Source organism: Gobius niger, assembly GCF_951799975.1.
Source record: "Gobius niger genome assembly, chromosome: 5".
NCBI lineage: Eukaryota > Metazoa > Chordata > Actinopteri > Gobiiformes > Gobiidae > Gobius > Gobius niger.
In genome coordinates this window covers 21,856,934-21,877,517 of record NC_136856.1, presented here as the reverse complement: position 1 = coordinate 21,877,517, position 20,584 = coordinate 21,856,934, and the positions used below count along the sequence as shown (strand labels likewise).

Sequence of the window (20,584 nt, the reverse complement as noted above, 5' to 3'; positions counted from 1 at the left end):
TCTGGGAAAAAAACGCGAAAACTTCCACAAAACGATCGCAAAATAAAACCATTGACTGTATACTTTATAATGTGATTTACTTTTGAGCTACGGTATTTTGAATTGTTTCATGGACTCACCGCTGGATATTTCTTCTGTTTAAAGCAGTACTAAGTAACTCTTCCCCCTAGAGGCCATAAGCGCAACTGCAGGTGTCGTAGCAAGTTACGATTTTTTAACTTATTAATTGTCTTGGAGAGTAAATGCTACGCCGACAAGAAAGGCGAAGGGAGAGAGGGTTACTGTGCATCCAATCCAAAGGAAATATTTTTGTTCACTCAAACTTTGCTGTAAATACTGTTTAAAGTGACGCTAGCCCGCAGTTAGCTTTGCCCGTTAGCATGTTAGCTTCTTCTTCGTGATTCCACTAGTGTGTATTGCTTTCTCCGGACCGGGGGCGTCAAGTTGCAAACATGGTTTTCTGGTCAGAGACACCAGGGGGAGATGAAAGACCCTCCAATCATCCCATAAACACTTGTATTACCCCCACAGGGACGACAAAAAGGATTTATTAAGGTAAACACGTTACTTAGTACTGCTTTAACCGGGTTCCGGAAATGCATTTTATTTTGAAATCTTCACTTCCGGTTAAATGTTGCGCTTCTTGTTTTCGCTTGACTCAGATTCACAGTGATGCTGACGCTCGGGAGTGTCCCTCTGTGCCACCGACACGCGTGCATTATAAGCGGTACTGTAGCCGACACAGTCATTAGATAGGAAGTGTGGAAATATATGTATGTGAACATTTAACAGTATTTTATTTTACTTTTCTTCAATTTACAGAGAGGTGAGGACGAGGTATTATTATCATCTCCAAAGACTGAAGAATTTGGACATTTCTCCTTTTGCTTTCCCCCCATCCCAGACCGGTGAAAGCCACTGCATCCAGAGTCCGTCTCCGAGCTGTTTATGTTTTGGTGTCCTGCGGTAAGATGCTTTTTCTCCGGGTTGTATCCCACTCCTCACTCGCAGCTCCAATGTGGACCACACTCCTGCTCCTCCTGGGGACGCACAACTTCATGGTCACTGCGCTAAGAAGCTGCGCTGACACACGGCAGGTGTATGCAGAGAAGGGCTACAGCACCGGCAGTGCTCCTGTAACCCAGATCTCCGGTAAGTCAGCATTGTTTTACCAAAACATCTTGGCCACTGATATCCACAGAGGATTTGGGTGATCTGGTGATTGAATGTTCCACTAATTAAACCTTTTGCACGGGGAAAAATATGCAATTTCACAATCAGCAAAGACTTATAATGTGTCTCTGTTTTGAAGTCTTCCCGACACAATTGAGATTTCAAAGGCTGTCAATGCTGGGTGCTTTAATGCCGGTTACCCCGCCCCTCTTGCCTAGTGTCGCTCAAATGGGATGATTAGGGGATGAGCAAACTGCCAACACCGGGCAACAAAGAACCTCGCCCTAATCAGTTTCTCCCTATGTCCCCCTAAATCTCTATATAAACAGTCTGGGAAGGAGAAGTAATCAGAATTATGTACAAGTTACGGACTTAGTTATGGAGTGTGAGCGGATCAGAAAGACCAAGATGTGGACAGGAAGGGAAAACTACTTTTGAGAAGGGACAAAATATAATACTATCATTCGAATTAAAATGTTCAAAGTAATTATTTCAGTTATGCCTTAGGTTTTTGCACTAACAGTATTAAATATGTATATTATTATATATACTCAAATTGTTTTAGTTTCAGCAGTTTAGCATACACAGTCCCACAGACAAGAGAAATATTGATTGTGTGTGTTTGTGTGCGTGTGGGTATAGGGGGGTGCCTGCTGCAGGGCTAATAGCCTACTACTTGGTCCGTGGCTCACTGTCCCGTGGGCCAGGGGAGCAGATGGCCTGGAGAGGGAAGGATGAAGGGAGGCAGTTTAGAAATGGAAATGGTGTGATGAGAGTTAGCTAACAGTGAGACACAGACAGAGAACAAAAGAGCCAGACAAAACATTTGCCAGTGTGGAGAGACTGAAGGAGAGTCCTGCAGTACAGTTAACAACAGGATTCTACATCTGTCTTCAACCATTTCCTCTCAGTCACACACACACACACACACGCACACACACACGCACGCACGCATGCACGCACGCACGCACGCACGCACACACACACACACACACACACACACACACACACACACACACACACAGAGAGAGAGAGAGACACATCTCTGTTGTCATTTGCATTTCATTACCTCTGATATATTAAAGCCTCAACCTGGGCTGACAAAGAAGACAGATTGTTGAATTATTCATGCTGGGATTTTCTATTACATCCTTAACCTTGATAAGATTTCCTCACAACTGAAGTGAACGATGTTTGTTTAAATTCAGACAACTAAATATACCATCTGCTTAACATGGCAGCCCTGCAATTTATAAAAGGACGTTTGCACTCAGTGTGTTGATGCTGAATCAGAGCTGAGTTGGTATACAGGCTTTGTGTGATTCTGTGAACTTTACATCTAATCTTAGCTACTTCTTGTCCCAGGTGAGCACTTGCGGCTCTGCCCTCAGGACTACACCTGCTGCACCAGTCAGATGGAGGAGACATTAGCCCTGCAGAGCGAGAGGGACTTCCTCAAAGCAGTTGAAGACAGCAGCCAGTTTCTGTTGACTACCTTTACACAGAGACACCGTCGGTTTGATGGTAAGAAGACAGGGTCATAACATTTAGGCTAAATTTGTCAAAGATTCAATCATACTTAAAGTTCCGCCTTCTTTGCCTGTCATTGTAACACAGCATATATAAATGTATTCCCCCTTTGTAACGTTGTAACTGCAGTAAATCCTTTTTATATAATGAGTCCGATGAATCACTTAAACTGGCTCATGGAGTGGGAGAGTGTATATGTGTTCTAAAGATAATGCAGAACATTTTGTTATTTACCAGTCTATGTGATACAGTGAAATGTAACACCATGCGAGCTGTTAATCTTAAAGGGGACTGGGCACCTGCATATGATCTCGGCCTAGTTATTAGATCGCTATCGGTGTTGACGCATTTATGATCTGTGTCTGCAGAGTTTTTCAGAGAGCTTATAGATCTCTCAGAAAAGTCAATGAACCAGATGTTCACCAAGACCTACGGGCGACTCTTCACTCAAAACGCTCACGTTTTTCAGGAGCTGTTTGTCGAGCTGCGCCGATATTATTCAGGTTGGTTGAGTCACCTTTATGTCTTTGACTGTCAATGTGTTGAATTGTGTATATTTATTCACACACAAATGTTTAGCTATTATTAATAATCGGACATTTCATAATGTTACCTAACAAGCATCAAAACCATTTATTTTTGGCATCATCCTCATGAGCTGGCAGTATTCCCCTCAGACTGTTGCTTTGACAACCTGAAGGATGTGCATCAGACCACTGTTTGGGCAAGTGCATATTCCCTGAGCTTGTCTAGTCGTTTCAAAACTCCATCCATCTTCTTCCACTTGTCCGTTGCCGGGTCGTGGGGGCAGCTGTTGGAGCTGCCCAAATCACATTGCACCAGCCCCTTATGGCTCCTCCTGCAGGTGGTGGGTCCACGGGAGGACGGCCTCACGATTAACCGGGCCTGTTGGTCTCTCATAAGGGGCTTCTGAACAGCTCTTTGTCTGACCCGTCACCTAGGACCTGTTTGCCATGGGAGACCCTACCAGGGACACGAAGCCCCGGACAACAGAGCTCCCAGGATCATGCGGGTGCTCAAACCCCTCCACCACGTTAAGTGGCGGCTCCAGGAGGGGCGTTTCAAAACTCATTTTTTAAAAATGTGTCGGGAAGATGAGACTATGAACAGAGAATGTCTTATTACACTTTTTCCAATCATCAGTACTGTTATTGTTATGCACTATTAAGGAGAAGGTGACTGGATTTTAGTCTTGGAAACGGTAAGAATCTTCAACACCTGGGCACGGTTATTGTGTGTCACTGCCCACTTTGCAATCCTGTCTCAGTCACCAACACTGGCCCTGTAAGAATTGAAGAAATGATTACTTATTTTGTGTATCTACCTGGATGTCTGAGAAGTTTAATGTTTCCATGTTTCACACTATGATCATTGTTGCTGTCTTCAGGGGGCAGCGTGAGTCTGTCTGAGGTCCTGTCAGACTTTTGGTCCAGGCTAGTGGAGAGGGTCTTCTCTCTGGTCAACCCTCAGTATCATTTCACAGAAGACTACTTGGAGTGCGTTAGCAAACATGCTGAACAACTGCAGCCTTTTGGAGATGTGCCACGCAAGCTGCGCATACAAGTATGTATTCTGCAGCTGTTTTGTCTGCATTATGACCACCATACATGCAACCAGAGACCTTTTTTATTTTTTATATCACCATTTAGATTACAAGAGCTTTTATTGCAGCAAGAGCACTTTCACAAGGCCTGGCTACAGGTCGAGATATTGTCAACAAGGCAACAAAAGTAAGTCACTGTAGTCACTGTCCCAGCTAAAATCACTCTGAGATAACATGTGCTGTTTAATATAAGTTTCATGTTTTGTAGTTGACAGCAGATTCTGAGTGTGTACGTGGCCTGATGCGGCAGTGGTACTGCCCCCTGTGTCGTGGGATGACCTCGCTACGGCCCTGCCACTCTCTGTGCCTCAATGTGATGAAGGGCTGCTTGGCCAATCAGGCTGACCTGGGCACAGAGTGGAACAACTTTATTGGTGGGTGGAGATATTGTTGAGATGTAATATCCAGCCACAGCTGTTGGTGTTTGTAATCTTCTCTTTTCACAAAATATGAAACGGAGGTTCACAGATGCCTGAAGGCTATATACGTATAAAAGGATTTGGTTCGCACTTACACCTTTATCTCTTAATGAATTCCTCCTTCATTAATCATTCATGTCTGTCTGCTCCTCCACAATTGATCTGTCTTTCCTAAGATTCCTTTTCATCAGCGAGTGTTCCTTCCTCTTTTTTCCCTTTTTTATTGCTTCTTGTTTTCTTACACCAAACAATAATTGTGTTGGTTTTCTTTTTTTTAAATGGTACTTTCACTTAACTAACTCCACAGTCGTGCAGGGCAATTTACCGATATCAAATCAAAATCACAGTTTGGATGATCACAATCTGCAATATGTAATATAATTTGCAAAGCACAGAAGCATAAATTGCCAGCCTGCGCATCTACAATCACAAAAACAGAAAAGCACAATTAGGCATTTTACCCAAATCTTGCAGCTCTATTCCACATCTCTTTATATATTTTACAAAAATCTGTTCGGTGACAGTTTGTCTGTGTTTTTTTCCTGTATGCAGACGCTTTATACCAAGTTTCTGAGAAGTTGGAGGGGCCATTCAACATGGAGCTTGCTGCTGACTCCATCTCTGTAAAAGTGTCTGAAGCGATCATGCACATGCAAGAGAACAGTGTGAGCATCTCTTCCAAGGTAATGAAGGCCTCGAAGACATTAATACAACCATATTGTTTTGAAAAAAAAAAAAAAAATCTAAAATGGCTTCATATATTTGTCTTTTCTGACAACACAGTCTTGATATGAACTGAATTATTTAACAGGCATGTTTTTTTTGTATTTTCCTCAGGTGTTTCAGGGCTGTGGGAACCCTCGGCCAGCTCGCTCCAAGCGCTCACCCAAAGACTCAGGGGGCAGCAGGAGACCGTTCAGAACCTACACCCCCGAAGAGAAGCCCACCACCGCTGCAGGCACCAACCTCGACCGACTGGTGAGAGAGACAAATAAGCTGCACTCATCAAAGAACTGGTATATTTGAGTAGAGGAATTATTGATACAGTTATGGTCTTCTTGCGCCAGAGAATTATTTCATTTCATTTCATTTCCTAGTTATCCAGAGTGTTGCTGATTCTGGAGATGTTTCAAAAAAATTCTTCATGCAGTCCTTATATTTGAAGAGTTTAGTGGTGCTAGGCTTGTGCTAGGCTAGCGCATGTCTATGGTAACTAGTAGCCTGCATTAAACACAGTCTGACCCAAGCACAGTGCACCTGAGGCAAATCACTTATAACACCAGACTACCGATATAAATGTCTGTGTTGACTGAATCATTTCTTTAATCTAACCATTTTGCATTTAAAAGAACTTGTATTTGAGCAGCATCAGCTTCCGGGTTGTAAGCTACTCAGCGGCGGAGTGAGCATTACTACACATGGAATTCACAAAGGAACTTTCTACAAATCAGATATGGTAATGTTTGGAGGACTACCCGATGATTTTGAAGAGGTTTTAAATGCAGGCTACTACTTACCATAGACATGCGCTAGCCAAGCACTAGCCTAGCACCACTAAACTCTTCAAATATAAGGATTGCATGAATTAGAAGAATTTAAAATATATATATATATCTCCAGAAATCAACAACAACACTCTTGATAATCAAGAAATGAGGCTCTATATCAAAAATCCTGAAATATCCCTTAAAGAGAGGGTATTATGCTTTTTTCAGTCACATAGCACCAGTCTATATCACACTACAATGATGACTAAACCTTCTGTTGGTCTGTACCTGCAGTAAATTAGAATAACTGCTTGTATAAAATTGCTCTCTCAAAATGGCTGTAGCGAATGTCTTGAAATAGGCCTCTGTCTCTTTAAGAACCTCTGAGCCTTTCCGACACGCCCCCTCCACACGCTGTCTGTGGCATCAGTGGGGAGGGGGTTCTGCTGAGGAGCAGTGGTTGGTTACTCGGCTGGTGATGAAAGCTCGGAGGCGTCTCCAGGAGGTGGGGGCGTTCCTAGGAGGACTCAGGCAAACCTATCCCTAAAATGGCTACCATAAGAGTTTTTACAGATTACTCAAAAATACGTGAATGTGCCAAGGCAACACTTCAGGCATGTTTGTAATGAGGGAATGACATTATAACATGATGTAAAGCTTGAAAAAGTCGATTTTGCATAATACCCCCCCTTTAAACTATTGATATATCTCAAATCATGTTTTCAGTGTGTGGTTTTAAACCAGACAACCAGCCTGTGTGTTATCAATAAGTGATAAGCGATAAGTGTTATCAATAAAAAGTAATACGATTGAATATCCTTGTAGATTTTCTGAGACATAGAAACCGAAAGGCAGTTTATAAAAATAAAAAAAAACCTTGTGCAAAGCAATCCTGAACTCAGTGAGTCACGAAAATGAAAGGACCGAGCGTTTTCTTTGACTACGAGGTGGTCAAACAGCACGGAGGAGCGAGTCGAGCAAATAAAGACCAGGGCCAGAAGAGGGCATATGAACCAAAACAATCTTTACTTCCATTTCAGCAGCACAAGCTTTCACTTCGACCAGTTTGTGCACTGCCCGCATCCATATGCTTCATTCCGCCTTACCAAAGAAGGAAGACTTTTAAAGCAGCCCTTTTTGAGTCATACCTAGTTTTCTTCACGCCCCCGTGCAGGTCACCGAGCTGAAGGAGCGACTACGGCCCATGCAGGGCTTCTGGGTGTCCCTCCCACACACCATCTGCAGCGAGGAGAGGATGGCTGCCGACGTCACTAATGAGGACCGCTGCTGGAATGGGCAGACGCGGGGGAGGTGAGGCAGAGCGGAGCTGAGAGCCAGGGAGGGAGGGAATGGGGGAGGAGTGTGTGAGTGATGGTTGAAGAGGTGGCAGGATGCAATAGAAAAGGGTAGAGGTCATTTCATCTGCTACCTTGTTCACCCACCTGCGCTCTGTGTGGGTCTGCCTTTAGCTGCACATGAAAGGAGTGATGTGCAGCCGGCATAGTCTGGCTTAAAAAGAAAGGGTTTGACTGTGGCGGCTTCAGAAAACACTCTCATGCAGTGTTACTGGATTTAGAATCGTATTCATCAAATTACCTAACAGCCTTGTGAAATACAAAGATAAAAATGAGCCATTTTCATCATGTAGATTGCAGGAAAAAGCGGTTGAAGGCACAAACATTTCAGACTGTGTTGCTAAAGCTGAAAACTCAAAGGGATAAGATTAGATTTGATTCTATTTCTTGTGTTGAATGTAACCGTGTGGCTTTGACAATCCTTCCTTGCTACATTATTTACTGTGCAACTGTGCATCTATTATTAAGATTAAAGGAATAGGCCACCGCTTTTAAATACTGAGCTATGTTCTTACCTTAGCTTAGACGAGTTGATATGTAGCTGTCTGGTCTTTACGCATGCCCTCAGTCACGTTAGAGCACAGACGGCGTTAGCATATAGCCTCTCTTATCTATGGATCCAAACGGAGGTGAAGTTACAGGCAATCGAGCTCTTCCATGTTTTCCCTATTTAAATATGGTTACATGAGACAGTACACGATCCAAGTATAGTCACACAGAATTAAACATGTCGATTTTCTAAGCGGATAAAAAGGGGCACTATATTGCAAGGCGTAGTAATATTACTCCGCCTTGCAATATAGGCGTTGTAATATAGTTCCCCTTTTTATCCGCTTAGAAAATCGACATGTTTAATTCTGTGTGACTATACTTGGATCGTGTACAGTCTCATGTAACCATATTTAAATAGGGAAAACATGGAAGAGCTCGATTGCCTGTAACTTCACCTCCGTTTGAATCCATAGATAAGAAGAGAGGCTATATGCCAACGCCGTCGGTGCTCTGTTTACGTGACTGAGGGCACGTGTATAGACCAGACAGCTACATATCAACTCGTCTAAGCAAAGGTAAGAACATATCTCAGTATTTAAAAACGGTGGCCTATTCCTTTAAGTGCTGTGAGAAGTGTAGTTGGTGGAAAGGTCTTCTACTCCAGTGATTGTTTAAGCTGTGTTTGTGTCTCCTTCTACACATACAGGTACTTGCCAGATGTCACAGGGGATGGCCTAATCAATCAGATCAATAACCCTGAGGTGGAGGTGGACACAAGCCGGCCGGATGTTCGGACCAGGCAGCTGATCATGGAACTGCGGGTCATCACTAACAAGCTAAAGCATGCCCAGACTGGACAGGATATGGACTTCGTGGACAGTGAGGGTAAGTTTTCATAAGAATTATTTACAGACTTTGTTTTTTTATTTACACTGTTTTATTATGTAGGTGACGACGGCAGCGGCTCTGGCGGAGGAGACCACGTTGAAAGGTACAATGATGACTGGCCAGGTTATGGGCCCCACTCACCCTCTTATAACAAACCTCCACATAACACGAGCCCCATGAAGCCGCCCCGTAACAGGGAGAGAAACGGGTCCAAGTGGAACAAAAATGGTCACGGCAGAGCCAAATCAGCATCCAGCCTGCCCGCCCGGTCTGCGCTTCCTTTGTTAGGTCTTCCTTTTATGGCCATTCTCGCCCCCATGTGGAGGTAGTGGGTCATTACAGCCTGGAGATTATTTCATGTGATGCTGCAGCCTTAGCACAACATCGAGTCATTCCGTTTGGTTACACCAGCAAAAAGTTAGGTATTGTTATTACAGCAAAAGACAAAAGAGACACATTTGATTGTATTTTATGTACAATAAAATAATAATAAATTTAGCACAACTTACAGAAGGTGAGCACAAATAATCAAACAGAAACAGAAGCACATTGTTGCAGGAATGGAGGACACAGTTAGGAGTAAGTTAATGATTTATTGACCCACTGATTTGGATAGCAGTACTTTTGGCACTCTGTTTTATACAGCAAACAATGGTCTTCTTTTTATTATATCTAAGGCTTTTGATGTGTGCTTTTAATTTATTACATTTTAATTTATTTTGTGACTGTAATGAAAGGTGAAACTCTTTTATAAATCTGTATTTTTTGTAAAATCAGGAATGTTTCTTTACATTGCGAAATGCAAAATACCGACTACATTTTCTGTAGTGTGTAACTTTTGTATGGTTGTTTTATACTGTGTTTTACTCTTGGCTCTGGCTGTGTTGTTGAAGTGTTTTTTTTTACAGGGCTTGTAAAAAAAAATGTTGGAAGTCAGACTTTGAGAGCGAGAGGGTTTGAATGTTTAAAAGGACTAACGTCGTTTATAGTTGGCTATTTATTTGAAAGAGATAAAGGAATGTAAATATGCAGGAACTTGTTTTCTGGATGATGGAATATTGGTGTAACAAGAGAACACTTCTGTTTTGCACATGCACATACAAAAAGCGGCTTTGTTTCTTGTTACGCAGTCCCTTCTTTGCATTTTTTCATGTCGGGCTAATATTGTTGTATATGAGACAATGCGATCTTACACAAACACATTGATTCACCTTTGTGCAACCTGTAAATCAGCAGTATTTTGTTTAAATGTGCTCGTGCGATCAAAGAAGTTACAAAAAATATGTAACTGAACCGTCACAAATTATCACTTGAGCTTTAGATGTAAGGACAGCATTTTGTATGTTTGATATGAATGTGGTACTATCTTCACTAATTAAACATTTTGTCACAAAAACATTTGACGCTTGTTATTTACAAAACACTTTTATGACAACTATACACTATGAAGCAGTGATAAATAGTTCATGACTAATAAAGCACATAAAGCAACACACAAACGGCTTCACAAATATGCTACAAGCTTTTGTGTAACCTAAAAAAAATTAAATGATGTGTAAAAAAAAAGATCCTAGGAAACGCTGTGTTACCAGACTAGAGTTGTAGGTTTTCTGTCTCTGATTTTACTTGCTCATTATTTGGTTTCTTTTTGGAAGAACAGCGATTGGCAGGCCCAAACTGTAGAAAACAAAGAAACACAAAAATGTTGTAAGATGACTCCAGATCCAAATCATAGCCAGAGTTTTTGTGTTACCTTCCACGTTACAAAAGCTCCAAAGACCAGCAAAAGTAACAAGGCGATGACTGTCAAAAGGATGATCCACCAAGCGACTTTGGTTAAGTATTCAACTTTCTTCTCAAGGAACACTGTTAGTTTGACCTGTAATTACCACAACAAAAAGCTCCTCAGTTATTCATGCGTTCTCATTTGCAATTGATCATATTACCTTTGATGCCGACTCAGATATTAGTCCAATATTCTCCGGGGAGTGTGTCAAACTCAAAGCTGCATCTACCACAATCTCCAGGTAATTCAAAGAGCTATAGTCCTAAAAATAAGAAACGTTGTCATTATAAGATTTATTGAAAGTAAAATCAAGTTATATTTGATGAAGCAGCACCTCTGTAAAAGTGGTGTTCCACAGATATGAATGAAGCACAATGAGAGCGTTACTGTCCAGTCCCTGTAGGGGGCAGCGAATCTCAACACACTTGAGTCCATCGGAGCAAGTCTAGAACAATATCATGAGATTATGAGTGTGCAGCTAAATTCACAGCATTGTAGAACTGTATTTCATACATTTAGCTGGGGCTCATTTAACTTTATGGACAATTTAATGTTTTTGAAAGAAATATAACCAAACATCCACATAAACTATTATGGACTGGTACCACAAATTTTCCATATTAACCCCCGAGTGCATTTTCTTTAGTCCGGCTTTACCCAAACTAAAAAGGGTAAAGCCACTTTTGAAAGCTAAGACCTACAAAACTCATCTACACTGATCTCTATTATTAAAAATATGCTTCAGTTTGCAGATATAGTGTGATACAAATTGATAAAAAAAAATATCTGTATAATGTCAACCAAAATTAAGCGCGGAGTGCTCAGCATTCTCAAAAAACTTTTTTTTTTTTTCCCAACAAAAACTTTGTCAGGAAAAAACTTAAAAGCAAACAAACATAAAGGCAGTAGCAATACAGTAATTTTAGATTGAGGGAGACAAAAGGGCACGAAGCGCCCCCTTGTTTTGGGCAGGGCGGTCGGCGAGGGCCGATAATCGCCGCTTTGTGGCTATATTGTTTGTTGTGTTTTCATCACACATTTATGTCACTTTGTCATCGTTTTTTCATCACGTTTTTTTTTGTCACTCTTTTGTCACTTTTTCATCCTTGTTTTTGTCACTATATTGATGCTCTTTTCAAGAAGTTTGGGTAAAGCCAAACTGGAGATAATGTGCTAAGTTAAGGTGGGGGTTAAGAGGTTAATCTTCATTGAGGTAATAGCGAACAAAGAAATCTCCATTTCATTCTATTTTGACAGAAGACACTGAACTAATTTCAGAGATATTAACAATAAACTATGTCAAAAATATTTTGACAGTTACGATGTCCCCCAACTCAATATTACTTAAACAATGGACTGTAGAGTGCATTGATGTTGTTTGTGAATGAAGCCCAATCCAAATACTCACCAGTGTTTTGTGTTTTCTCTTGAAGGGGAGAAAGACGATGTCCTCGGTGGAGCGCGGTTCAAGCTCACCTTCAGCTTCACGCTTCTTTCTATCTGACCAGCCCTTCATATTAAAGTAAATCATATTTTTCGACACTGAAAACATTAACTTATCGCTTAAACATACACTGGTTAGAGTACCTTGATGTGTTTGAGCGGATTGACCTCTTTACCAGGCGAACATGGGATGGGCTGTACCCCTTTACTGCTTACATGAGTCAAATACAGCATCCATTTCCCCACAGCGTTCTCTTTGGGCCAAAGGATGTTCAGTGAAATATTAGCAAAGGATTTGAGTGGTCGGCCCAAATTCGTTATCTGCATAAAAAACGTAATGTGTGAGCAGTTTGCCTAGTTAATACTTGATTTACTTAACTCACTCTGAATTCATATTTAACTGGTGTCCCAATTTCTTGTACTGAATTTATGGCACTCTCGCCTTTCCAGCTTTCACTCATGGACACTTGGGAAGGTCTGGTCAGTCTGAAGACATGAAGAAAAGTGACTACCATCCAACAACAAGCTATAATATCAGGAAATCTGTTACATACATACATACCCATATACCTGCAGTTTCAGTTCAAACACAACTCTGGCAAAAGCCTCGACCGCCGGTATGACCTGCTCACTGGTCCTACCACACAAACATGGTTACAATATTACTGTATGAAGATCTATGATTGTTTTTCAGCTACTTACGTATTGAGTTGCAGGGTGACATTGACGTGATTTGTGCTCAATGAGATGCCAGAGGTTGCGAGGATTACATAAAAAGTGACCTAACAGAAGCATATCATGTCATTGTGATGTGTTTTAAGTATAATAGTAACAACACTTATAAAACTACAGGATAAATGCCCTCACCTCACTGTCTCTTTGCAGTGGGTTCCCTAATTCACAGTTGATCAAAGTTCCTTTGTCATTAGCTGTGCAGCTCACTGGAGATTTATTCTGGTAAAGCACAGAAATTATAAGTAGTCAATGGGTTCTTTAAAATAACCAGAAATATATGTGTATAAAAGAGTAAGTTGTTGAAATTATCTTTTCAACCTTTTCAATATACCTCCAAGGCTTCTCCCAAAACAAGGCAAGAGGCCTCAACCAAACCCTGTCATATATGTAGTACCTACATGTGACCAGCAGATGGTACTGTAGGCGTTAAGACTGTCAGAATATTTCAAGTTCCGTGATGGTGTTTGCACTGTGTGCATGAAACGAAACTATGAACTTTACTAGCGTACAAAGATTGGTTTAAAGTAGTGGGAATTTTTGAGTGAAATACTGGATTTTGAGCTGTAGTTATTAGGCCAATTATAAGACCACAGGCGAGTTTTTTTTTTTTGAAGGAATTGTAGTTTTACAATATGGTACTTTTTAATTTTACTTGAGTAATGTTATAATGAAGTACCTATAGTTAGTAATATATAGTTATAATGAGTAAACCTTTAAAATGGCAAAAGCTTCATGCTGATAAAATATATGAAGTTTATGTTTCATATATTTAAGCACTTTATTCTTTTTGTATATTTTTTGCGGCATGTCCTTTAAAAATACTAGGAATTTTACATATTTTTATGTTGTGTTTCTCACGACTGAAGCGTAAATCAGACCTACTTTTTGTACACTTACATGAGTCATTATTTTGGTCACTTCTTTTTTCTTGAGTAAAATAATTTCAAAGTAAAGTTACTCTTACTATTCCGCTACTCTACCCACTTCTGTTTAAAACTGAAATCAACAGTAGATACTACTTTGTGCAGAAGAGATTCTTCATGGAGCCAGTTCTTGGACTATTCAGATGGAGAACATCACCTCATGTCTGACTCTAAACTATTTCATGAGATTGCTATCAGTAATTAACACATCTTGACTGTTTGCATTGAAACAGGAGGGCTATGGCAGATACAGGATGTCTGTAAAACATCTGCACTGACTGTGTGTGTGGAGCCTTTTGTCAGTACTCACTGATTGTGCGTCATAGACCACAGTGGAGTAGTGAAGAGCGTCAGGCAGAGTGATGGCCAGGCTACTCTGGTGTGCATCGTCGCCATTTCTGTTTGTAGCTGTTATTTCCAAAGCAATATCTCCATCAGACGGAGTGATGGTAGCGAGGCCATCTTCTCTATATACATGAAAATTAATTGAAGATCACTGTATCCTAATTACGGATGTTCTTTTTCCTTCTGTCTTACCTGTGCAGTGACGTGAACACCTCTTTACTGTGCTGTTTCTCTACAGAGCAGAACTTGTATTCTAGTGCTAGCTGGCTTTGGCAAATATTGTCTTGGCCACAGCCTGCATTTATCAAAGTAATCTGTGAACATGTTTCAAACAATTAGCAGATTTGAAATATGTTTATTTTTTTGTAAAAAGACAAAATAGGAAAATACCCCAGAGACAGCTCTTCTCTGCTGATAAAGGTTCAAGACAGGGGGCAGGTTTGATGGGCCGGTTCGGGAGCTGGGGGATGAGCTTAACAAGGATAATGTGACCGATATGGGAATCTTGTGCAGCTTGTCCACGATTTCACGCTGTTGAAGGCAATGCAAGTGTTATGGACTGTTGACAATAATAGCAGACATTAATGCAGAGCAATGAGACTACAGTGTTACCCAAGGCTTCCATTAGTATCTCTCTATATATTTTGATGAAAAACTAAAATGTCATTACTTTGAAAACAGAAAAAACAGTACCACTAGTTTGAGCTTGGTGTCCGTACACGTTTCCCCATTTTGTGCAGGCAGTTCCAACTGTCCTCTGTTTGGGCCCATGAAGTCCATTCTCGGGGAGAGTCTGGCCTTCCTTCTGTCAGAGTCCACCTCAAAGGTATAGTTTAACACTGCAACAAAGGACATTTCTACTTTTACTTTTACTTGTGTGTGTGTTATAATAAGCAGTAGACTACTTACATAATTTGGGATTGAAAGTCTCAGGGTATGCGGTGTACCTAAAGCACGCCTTTGCTGCAAAGTCGCTTAGAACAACAATTGGAAAAAAAATAGATAACAAAAACAGCAAAAACGAAAAAAGGAGACATTTAATTAGTCTTACCAAGTCTGTTTTTGACATTTTTCTTTAGTTATGTCAATTGCATTTGGTGTTACTTTGAAAGAGATATTGACACTGACCACAGGCTTTGATCTATAAAGTAAAAAAAGGAGATACTTTTTGACTGTATGTCAGAATGATGTGAATTTGAAGTGGCGATTGACTCCTCCACCTGTAAACAAAAACAGATCCAGAGAGCGCCGCAACAGCCAGATCGGGGTAGTGGTTGTTGTCCACATCCAGATTACCAGACAAAGAATATCCAAACAGAGTCACTTTGCTCGACCCTGGTGAAATTACCTGGGATAAAAAAGGGAATGCTGACACAAAAATAGCATTGAGCGAAGATAAGAATATTTTTTATCTGCCTCACTTGAGCAGGTTTTTTGTTAATGCCTCTTGCTGATCCACAGTAAATGTAAACACGGCCAGAACTTTCATATGGTGCTCCGACTGCGATGTCTGTCAAAACCAAGCACAGAAAACAATAGTCAGTATCCCTGCATTGATATTACAAGTTTTAATATTGACAGAAAACGGGCACTTTTCTGTCCCTTTGAACGCCTGGTGGAGGTGTACTGTTGTCGACCTCTGCTGGATACTGTCGGAAGTGATGCAATTTTAAATGTTGAACAAGCAACCTGATGTTAAAGGGGCTTGATGCAAGATAGCCATTTTATACTCACTACTGCCACCTCAGGTCATACGTGGAACTGCACCTTCTATATTAAGCTCGTGCATGACGGCACTTTGGACCCGAATGAACACCTTTTTGAGTGACAGTGCAGGATTTTAGAGGCAGTCAGTCACTCACTCACTCACTCACTCACTCACTCACTCACTCACTCACTCACTCACTCACTCACTCACTCACTACATTCGCTAGGCTTCCTGGTGTTCCCAAACGGTCTCCCATCCAAGTCCTGCCAGGCCCTTCCCTGCTTAGCTTCCAAGGTCTGACGGGATTGGGCATAGCAAAGGCGGTATGGCCACTACATATTACAAATTACATAATTTTAATTTTTTTTAAACTCCGTATAGTCCCTTTAAAGCAAAACTAAGTAACTCATGCCCATAGAGGCCATACGCGCCACTGCAAGTGTCGTAGCATGTTGCGTTTTTTTACTCATTAATTGTCCGTGAGAGTAAATACTACGCTGACAGAAAAGATAAAGGGAGAGAAGGATATTGTACATCCAATCACACAATGGAGATTTTTTTTTTCACTCAAACTTGGCTATAAATGCTGTTTAAGTGGCGCTAGCCCGCAGTTAGCTTTGCCCGTTAGCCTGTTAGCTTCTTCTTCATGATTCTATTAGTGTGTATTGGGGCCTCCTACAAGTTACTCAGTACTGCTTTAATATTAGCAACATGATGTTAATTTTGTAGTGCAGGTATTTTGGTATAGCTGCTGTATAAATGAAATGTTGATTTTTGCATACAAAGTGTTTAACTTTAACCTCCGAATCCATCTTGGTTGATGTCTCCTATGTTTTCAACAGCAAGTCCAAACATTGAGTCTTTACGACGTCCCAGTAGTTGGACGGGATCTGTCTTCTCCCAATTAGTTCCTTCATTGTTTATGTAGATATACACTGCTCCTCCGACCTCTCCGTCTTTAACAAAATACTGTGGCGCTCCAACAGCCAAGTCTTCCCATCTGCAACAGGAATCACAAAACTTTCATTTTATTTTTGTTTGGTTTTTTTTTCATTCAAAAAATATGACAGAATAGTAGAGAATTTACCCATCCGCATTGAAATCCACTACGGCTAAGTCATAACCAAAAGATGAGGCCAGTCCTGGTCCAGATAAGATCAATTCCACAGACAGATTCCTTCGCGCCGCTATGTCCGCTTTGAGAAATGACACTTGTCCGCTGTAGCCTCCTCTGGGCGCTCCGGACACTATGGTCATTTCTCCCTTTCGGACCAGGGCCATTCCTGTGTCAATGGAAAATCCTAAAAAAAAAAAATCAGGTAAAGTGAACTTTTTCATGGCAGTATCTTGTAAGCGGAAGAGACTGACCCAAGTAGCTGCTTCTGTCAAGAGGAATGAGCCTGTGGTTCAACTGGTCAATGTCTCCAGTCTCACGGGGGTCTTCACTGTCGATATCCACATCGTCAATTGGCTCCATGCGCACTATTCCTTATGTGCATAAGATAGACATTGTGTGACAAAAACTCTGACTTTTTATAATAATTACACACATGTAACTATAATTGCATAACCAACTACACACACATCTTTTAGCTTATGAAACATTTACAAACAGAAAGCACAGAAAGTCAATTCATTGTCAAAATGATGAATGACTAAGTATAATGTAGTGCGCAGTGAATCTCTTGACATCTACAATAATATGAAATTTTATGTCAGAGATAGCTCATTTATTTACTCAAATAACCTGAATAAGTGTACTTTTTAGAGTAGTTTTTTTTTTACTTAATAACACGATGGTAAAGAACTCACTTTTTTTTTTTCATGGTGTATTCAAAGTTCATTTATATAGCACATTTAAAATACAGTCGACACTGCCCAAAGTGCTGTACGAGTTTCAGACAAGAAAAAATATTCAAGGTACAAAATATATACATATCGAACACAAGAAGCTAATAAAAATCTCATCCAAATCCTGTTTTGAACCTTTACCTGTTAAATGATATGGTTCAGTACCTCTTACCTTTCCACTGGTACGCCCCTGGTGCTCCAAATATCACGGATGAGTTATCCTTTGCGAACGTAGCTCCATGACCTTGTTGACACAACGCAAACCATTCGTGGTCCATTCGTCGGCTCAGAAGGTGTTGGGAGTCACACACCACCCTCCGAAATGTCCTGTCCTCTCCCCGCGCCTGCAGATCATCCCCCAGCATGTAGCACTGCCCGGTCAGCAGGTGAGGGACAAACTCCCCTGGGACCCACTCTCTGTACCTGTGAGCGCACATCTGGAAATTCAGCACACACAATTAGGTGTGCTCAAGGACACAGAAACACTTTATAATAGGTCGACTGATATATCGGCCGGACGATATATCAGGCCGATATTTAGGGATTTTATAATATTGACTATCGGCAGATCAAGTGCAGATCTAGCGCTCGATAACTCCGGGACCAAATGTGAAAGAGACTGCTTTTTTGCATTGGAAAGAGTTAAGTCGTGGCTTATGCGAGTCCTTCTACAACTTCCTAGGTCTCAGGGGAACAGAGAAACATTGCGATGAAAATTGGTTAGCTACAAGTTTGCTAAATACAAGTTTCACTAAACCTCAGTGAATATGGACATGCTGCAAGTCATTTTGAAGCTCAGAACCTGGAGAATTCAATCGCTGCACCACACTATTTTTGATCGGCTAGCAACAGTATGCTAATGCTAACTGCAGCATGCTAATGCTAACAGCAACTAATCAAAGCTGGAGCTGAAGCTATGACTGGATCATCTAGTAATAAAATAAAATCGGCCAGTGCTGGAGCGGCCAAGTATTTATGTTTTTACAGGATTATAGACCAGACATTTGGAAATATCGGTCAAAAATATTGGTCAGAAATCCCCAAAAATCGGTATTGGCATCGGCCTTAGAAAAACCCATATCGGTCGACCTGTTACAAACATGCAACACATTCTACAGCTTGAATCATACAGCCATTTGGAATGTTAGTGTTTCTCCACTCTCCAAACACTGTTTTTGCATTGTTATTTTTTTGGTGCATTTTTATTTTACTTCCCAAGGTCCCAGGTCATCAATCCCATAAAACTTCCAGAAAACCTTTTAATTAATTTATTAATTATTTGGTACGCTTCTGTGAAGTTAACAAGTTTTGTATCATCTGCCCCTAGCTCAGTAATTCTCAACCTTTTGGAGCCGTGACCCCCATTATAACAGGTAAAGGGGTTTGTGACCCCGCCCGGGTCACACCGTGAGAAATAGGAACATTTGCCTACATAATTCTTAAAAAACAAAGAAAAAAACAAATGGCTGAAATAAAATTCATGAAACTACGAACAAATAATGGCACTCTGGTACAATAGCAAACACATGCTAAAATAAAACATTAGATTATTTGCTAATGAAAATATGTATATTTTATCTAAATGATCTGGCGACCCCCCAAATTTGTCTGGCGACCCCCATGGGGTTCCCAACCCCCAGGTTGAGAACCACTGCCCTAGCTGACACGACAATATGAAATAGAACATGTAATCATGCACTTTTTTGTGTTCGTGTGAAAACATAAATACAAATAATACAAATGACAAAACAGGACAATGACATCAGACCAACGCTGTTTTGCGCCAGGCTGAAGCTCATGCACAGGCTCAGGTCTGTTTATTCAGGCTTGGGGCTGGCACAAACAGTGAATGTGCCTCCTCATGTGCATGGAATGAGTTGATTTCACACAAAGATTTCTATAGCTCACCATTACATTCCTCCCTGGACCTTGGCTTGTTACTCTGGCTCCCATCCATTGGTTGTTAATGCCCCTACTACTGAGGAACTCTGGAAAAGTCACAACATATTAACAAATAAATACATCAACAAATTATTTACTTCAATGTGTTAATAAATGTTAATAAAAAAATTAAAAAAAGATAAAACATAATAAGTCAATGAAACGGACATGCCTTCATGGTCAAAGAGTATGGGCTGACAGGGCTCTGATGCCTCGCTCAGGTCACACTTGTAAACCACACCAGTCACATTCTCATTGTGTTGATGTTTCGACTGTGGCGCTCCGACCAGCAACCTGTGTAATGCATTATTTAAAACATACACACAAATGACCGTTTCACTCAGGCTCATTTTACTTACAGATTCTTCCGGGTAGGATTCAGCTGCTGGTGGAAGGTGATAGAAAATCCGAACAAACTGCCTGGATCTCCGTGTTTCTGCAGCGCAGTTTGAGTCTCAATGTTAAAGCCTGCAGCAGTAGATATGCATGAGCACATCCAAAGCACCGCCATGCTCTTTTTCAACGCCATGTTTATGTGAGTAGTTGCAAAAGCATTTCCCAAATGCTGCGGCCCGTGTTGCCGTCTATGAGGATTGGCTACAGCAGGTGCGAGGCGACTGACTGTAGAAATACAAACAGGGTGCGGTTGTGAGAAATTTATCTTCAACTGACGACGCTCCAATGGTCAACTTTATGGGTTCAGACTAGAGTGTGGGTTAATATTTACTCATTCAGTCACAGTACGTAGTTGGAGCAGAGACACACCTTTCAAACAAAAAGAAATAGGTCAGATTTGTGGAAACATTGTGTGCTTACTTCTGCTAGGGTGCCTCCATGTTGTTATTCTGGTAAGCTTGCTTGCAAATAGGATTGTGCTTATTTAT

General features: G+C 41.0%; 2 protein-coding genes across 3 annotated transcripts; one reads left to right on the top strand and one right to left on the bottom strand.

Moving 5' to 3' along the window:
- The first annotated feature begins 672 nt into the window (after positions 1–672).
- Positions 673–9,481, top strand: gpc2 (glypican 2). 2 transcript variants are annotated; one of them, XM_079556097.1, is made up of 12 exons: positions 673–826; positions 905–1,152; positions 2,539–2,697; positions 3,072–3,206; positions 4,112–4,287; positions 4,374–4,454; positions 4,536–4,701; positions 5,299–5,429; positions 5,584–5,724; positions 7,408–7,544; positions 8,787–8,965; positions 9,029–9,481. In XM_079556097.1, the coding sequence occupies exons 2-12, from the start codon at positions 972–974 to the stop codon at positions 9,295–9,297; spliced, it is 1,755 nt and encodes a 584-aa protein (XP_079412223.1). In that variant the 5' UTR covers positions 673–826; positions 905–971; the 3' UTR covers positions 9,298–9,481. The 2 variants fall into 2 exon arrangements, with proteins under 2 accessions (XP_079412223.1, XP_079412224.1); XM_079556098.1 differs by having other exon boundaries at positions 757–773.
- Positions 9,482–10,561: 1,080 nt separating this feature from the next.
- Positions 10,562–20,229, bottom strand: LOC306963593 (integrin alpha-6-like; the record flags this gene model as incomplete). Its single annotated transcript, XM_079557169.1, has 25 exons — positions 10,562–10,645; positions 10,722–10,847; positions 10,915–11,016; positions 11,089–11,199; positions 12,163–12,264; positions 12,342–12,518; positions 12,581–12,683; positions 12,760–12,834; positions 12,900–12,979; positions 13,065–13,148; positions 14,166–14,322; positions 14,393–14,514; positions 14,591–14,731; positions 14,894–15,039; positions 15,110–15,174; positions 15,252–15,341; positions 15,421–15,548; positions 15,622–15,710; positions 16,709–16,908; positions 16,996–17,209; positions 17,277–17,396; positions 17,932–18,196; positions 19,668–19,747; positions 19,873–19,994; positions 20,060–20,229. 25 exons carry the CDS (start codon positions 20,227–20,229, stop codon positions 10,562–10,564), a joined length of 3,153 nt encoding a protein of 1,050 aa, XP_079413295.1.
- Positions 20,230–20,584: the final 355 nt, after the last annotated feature.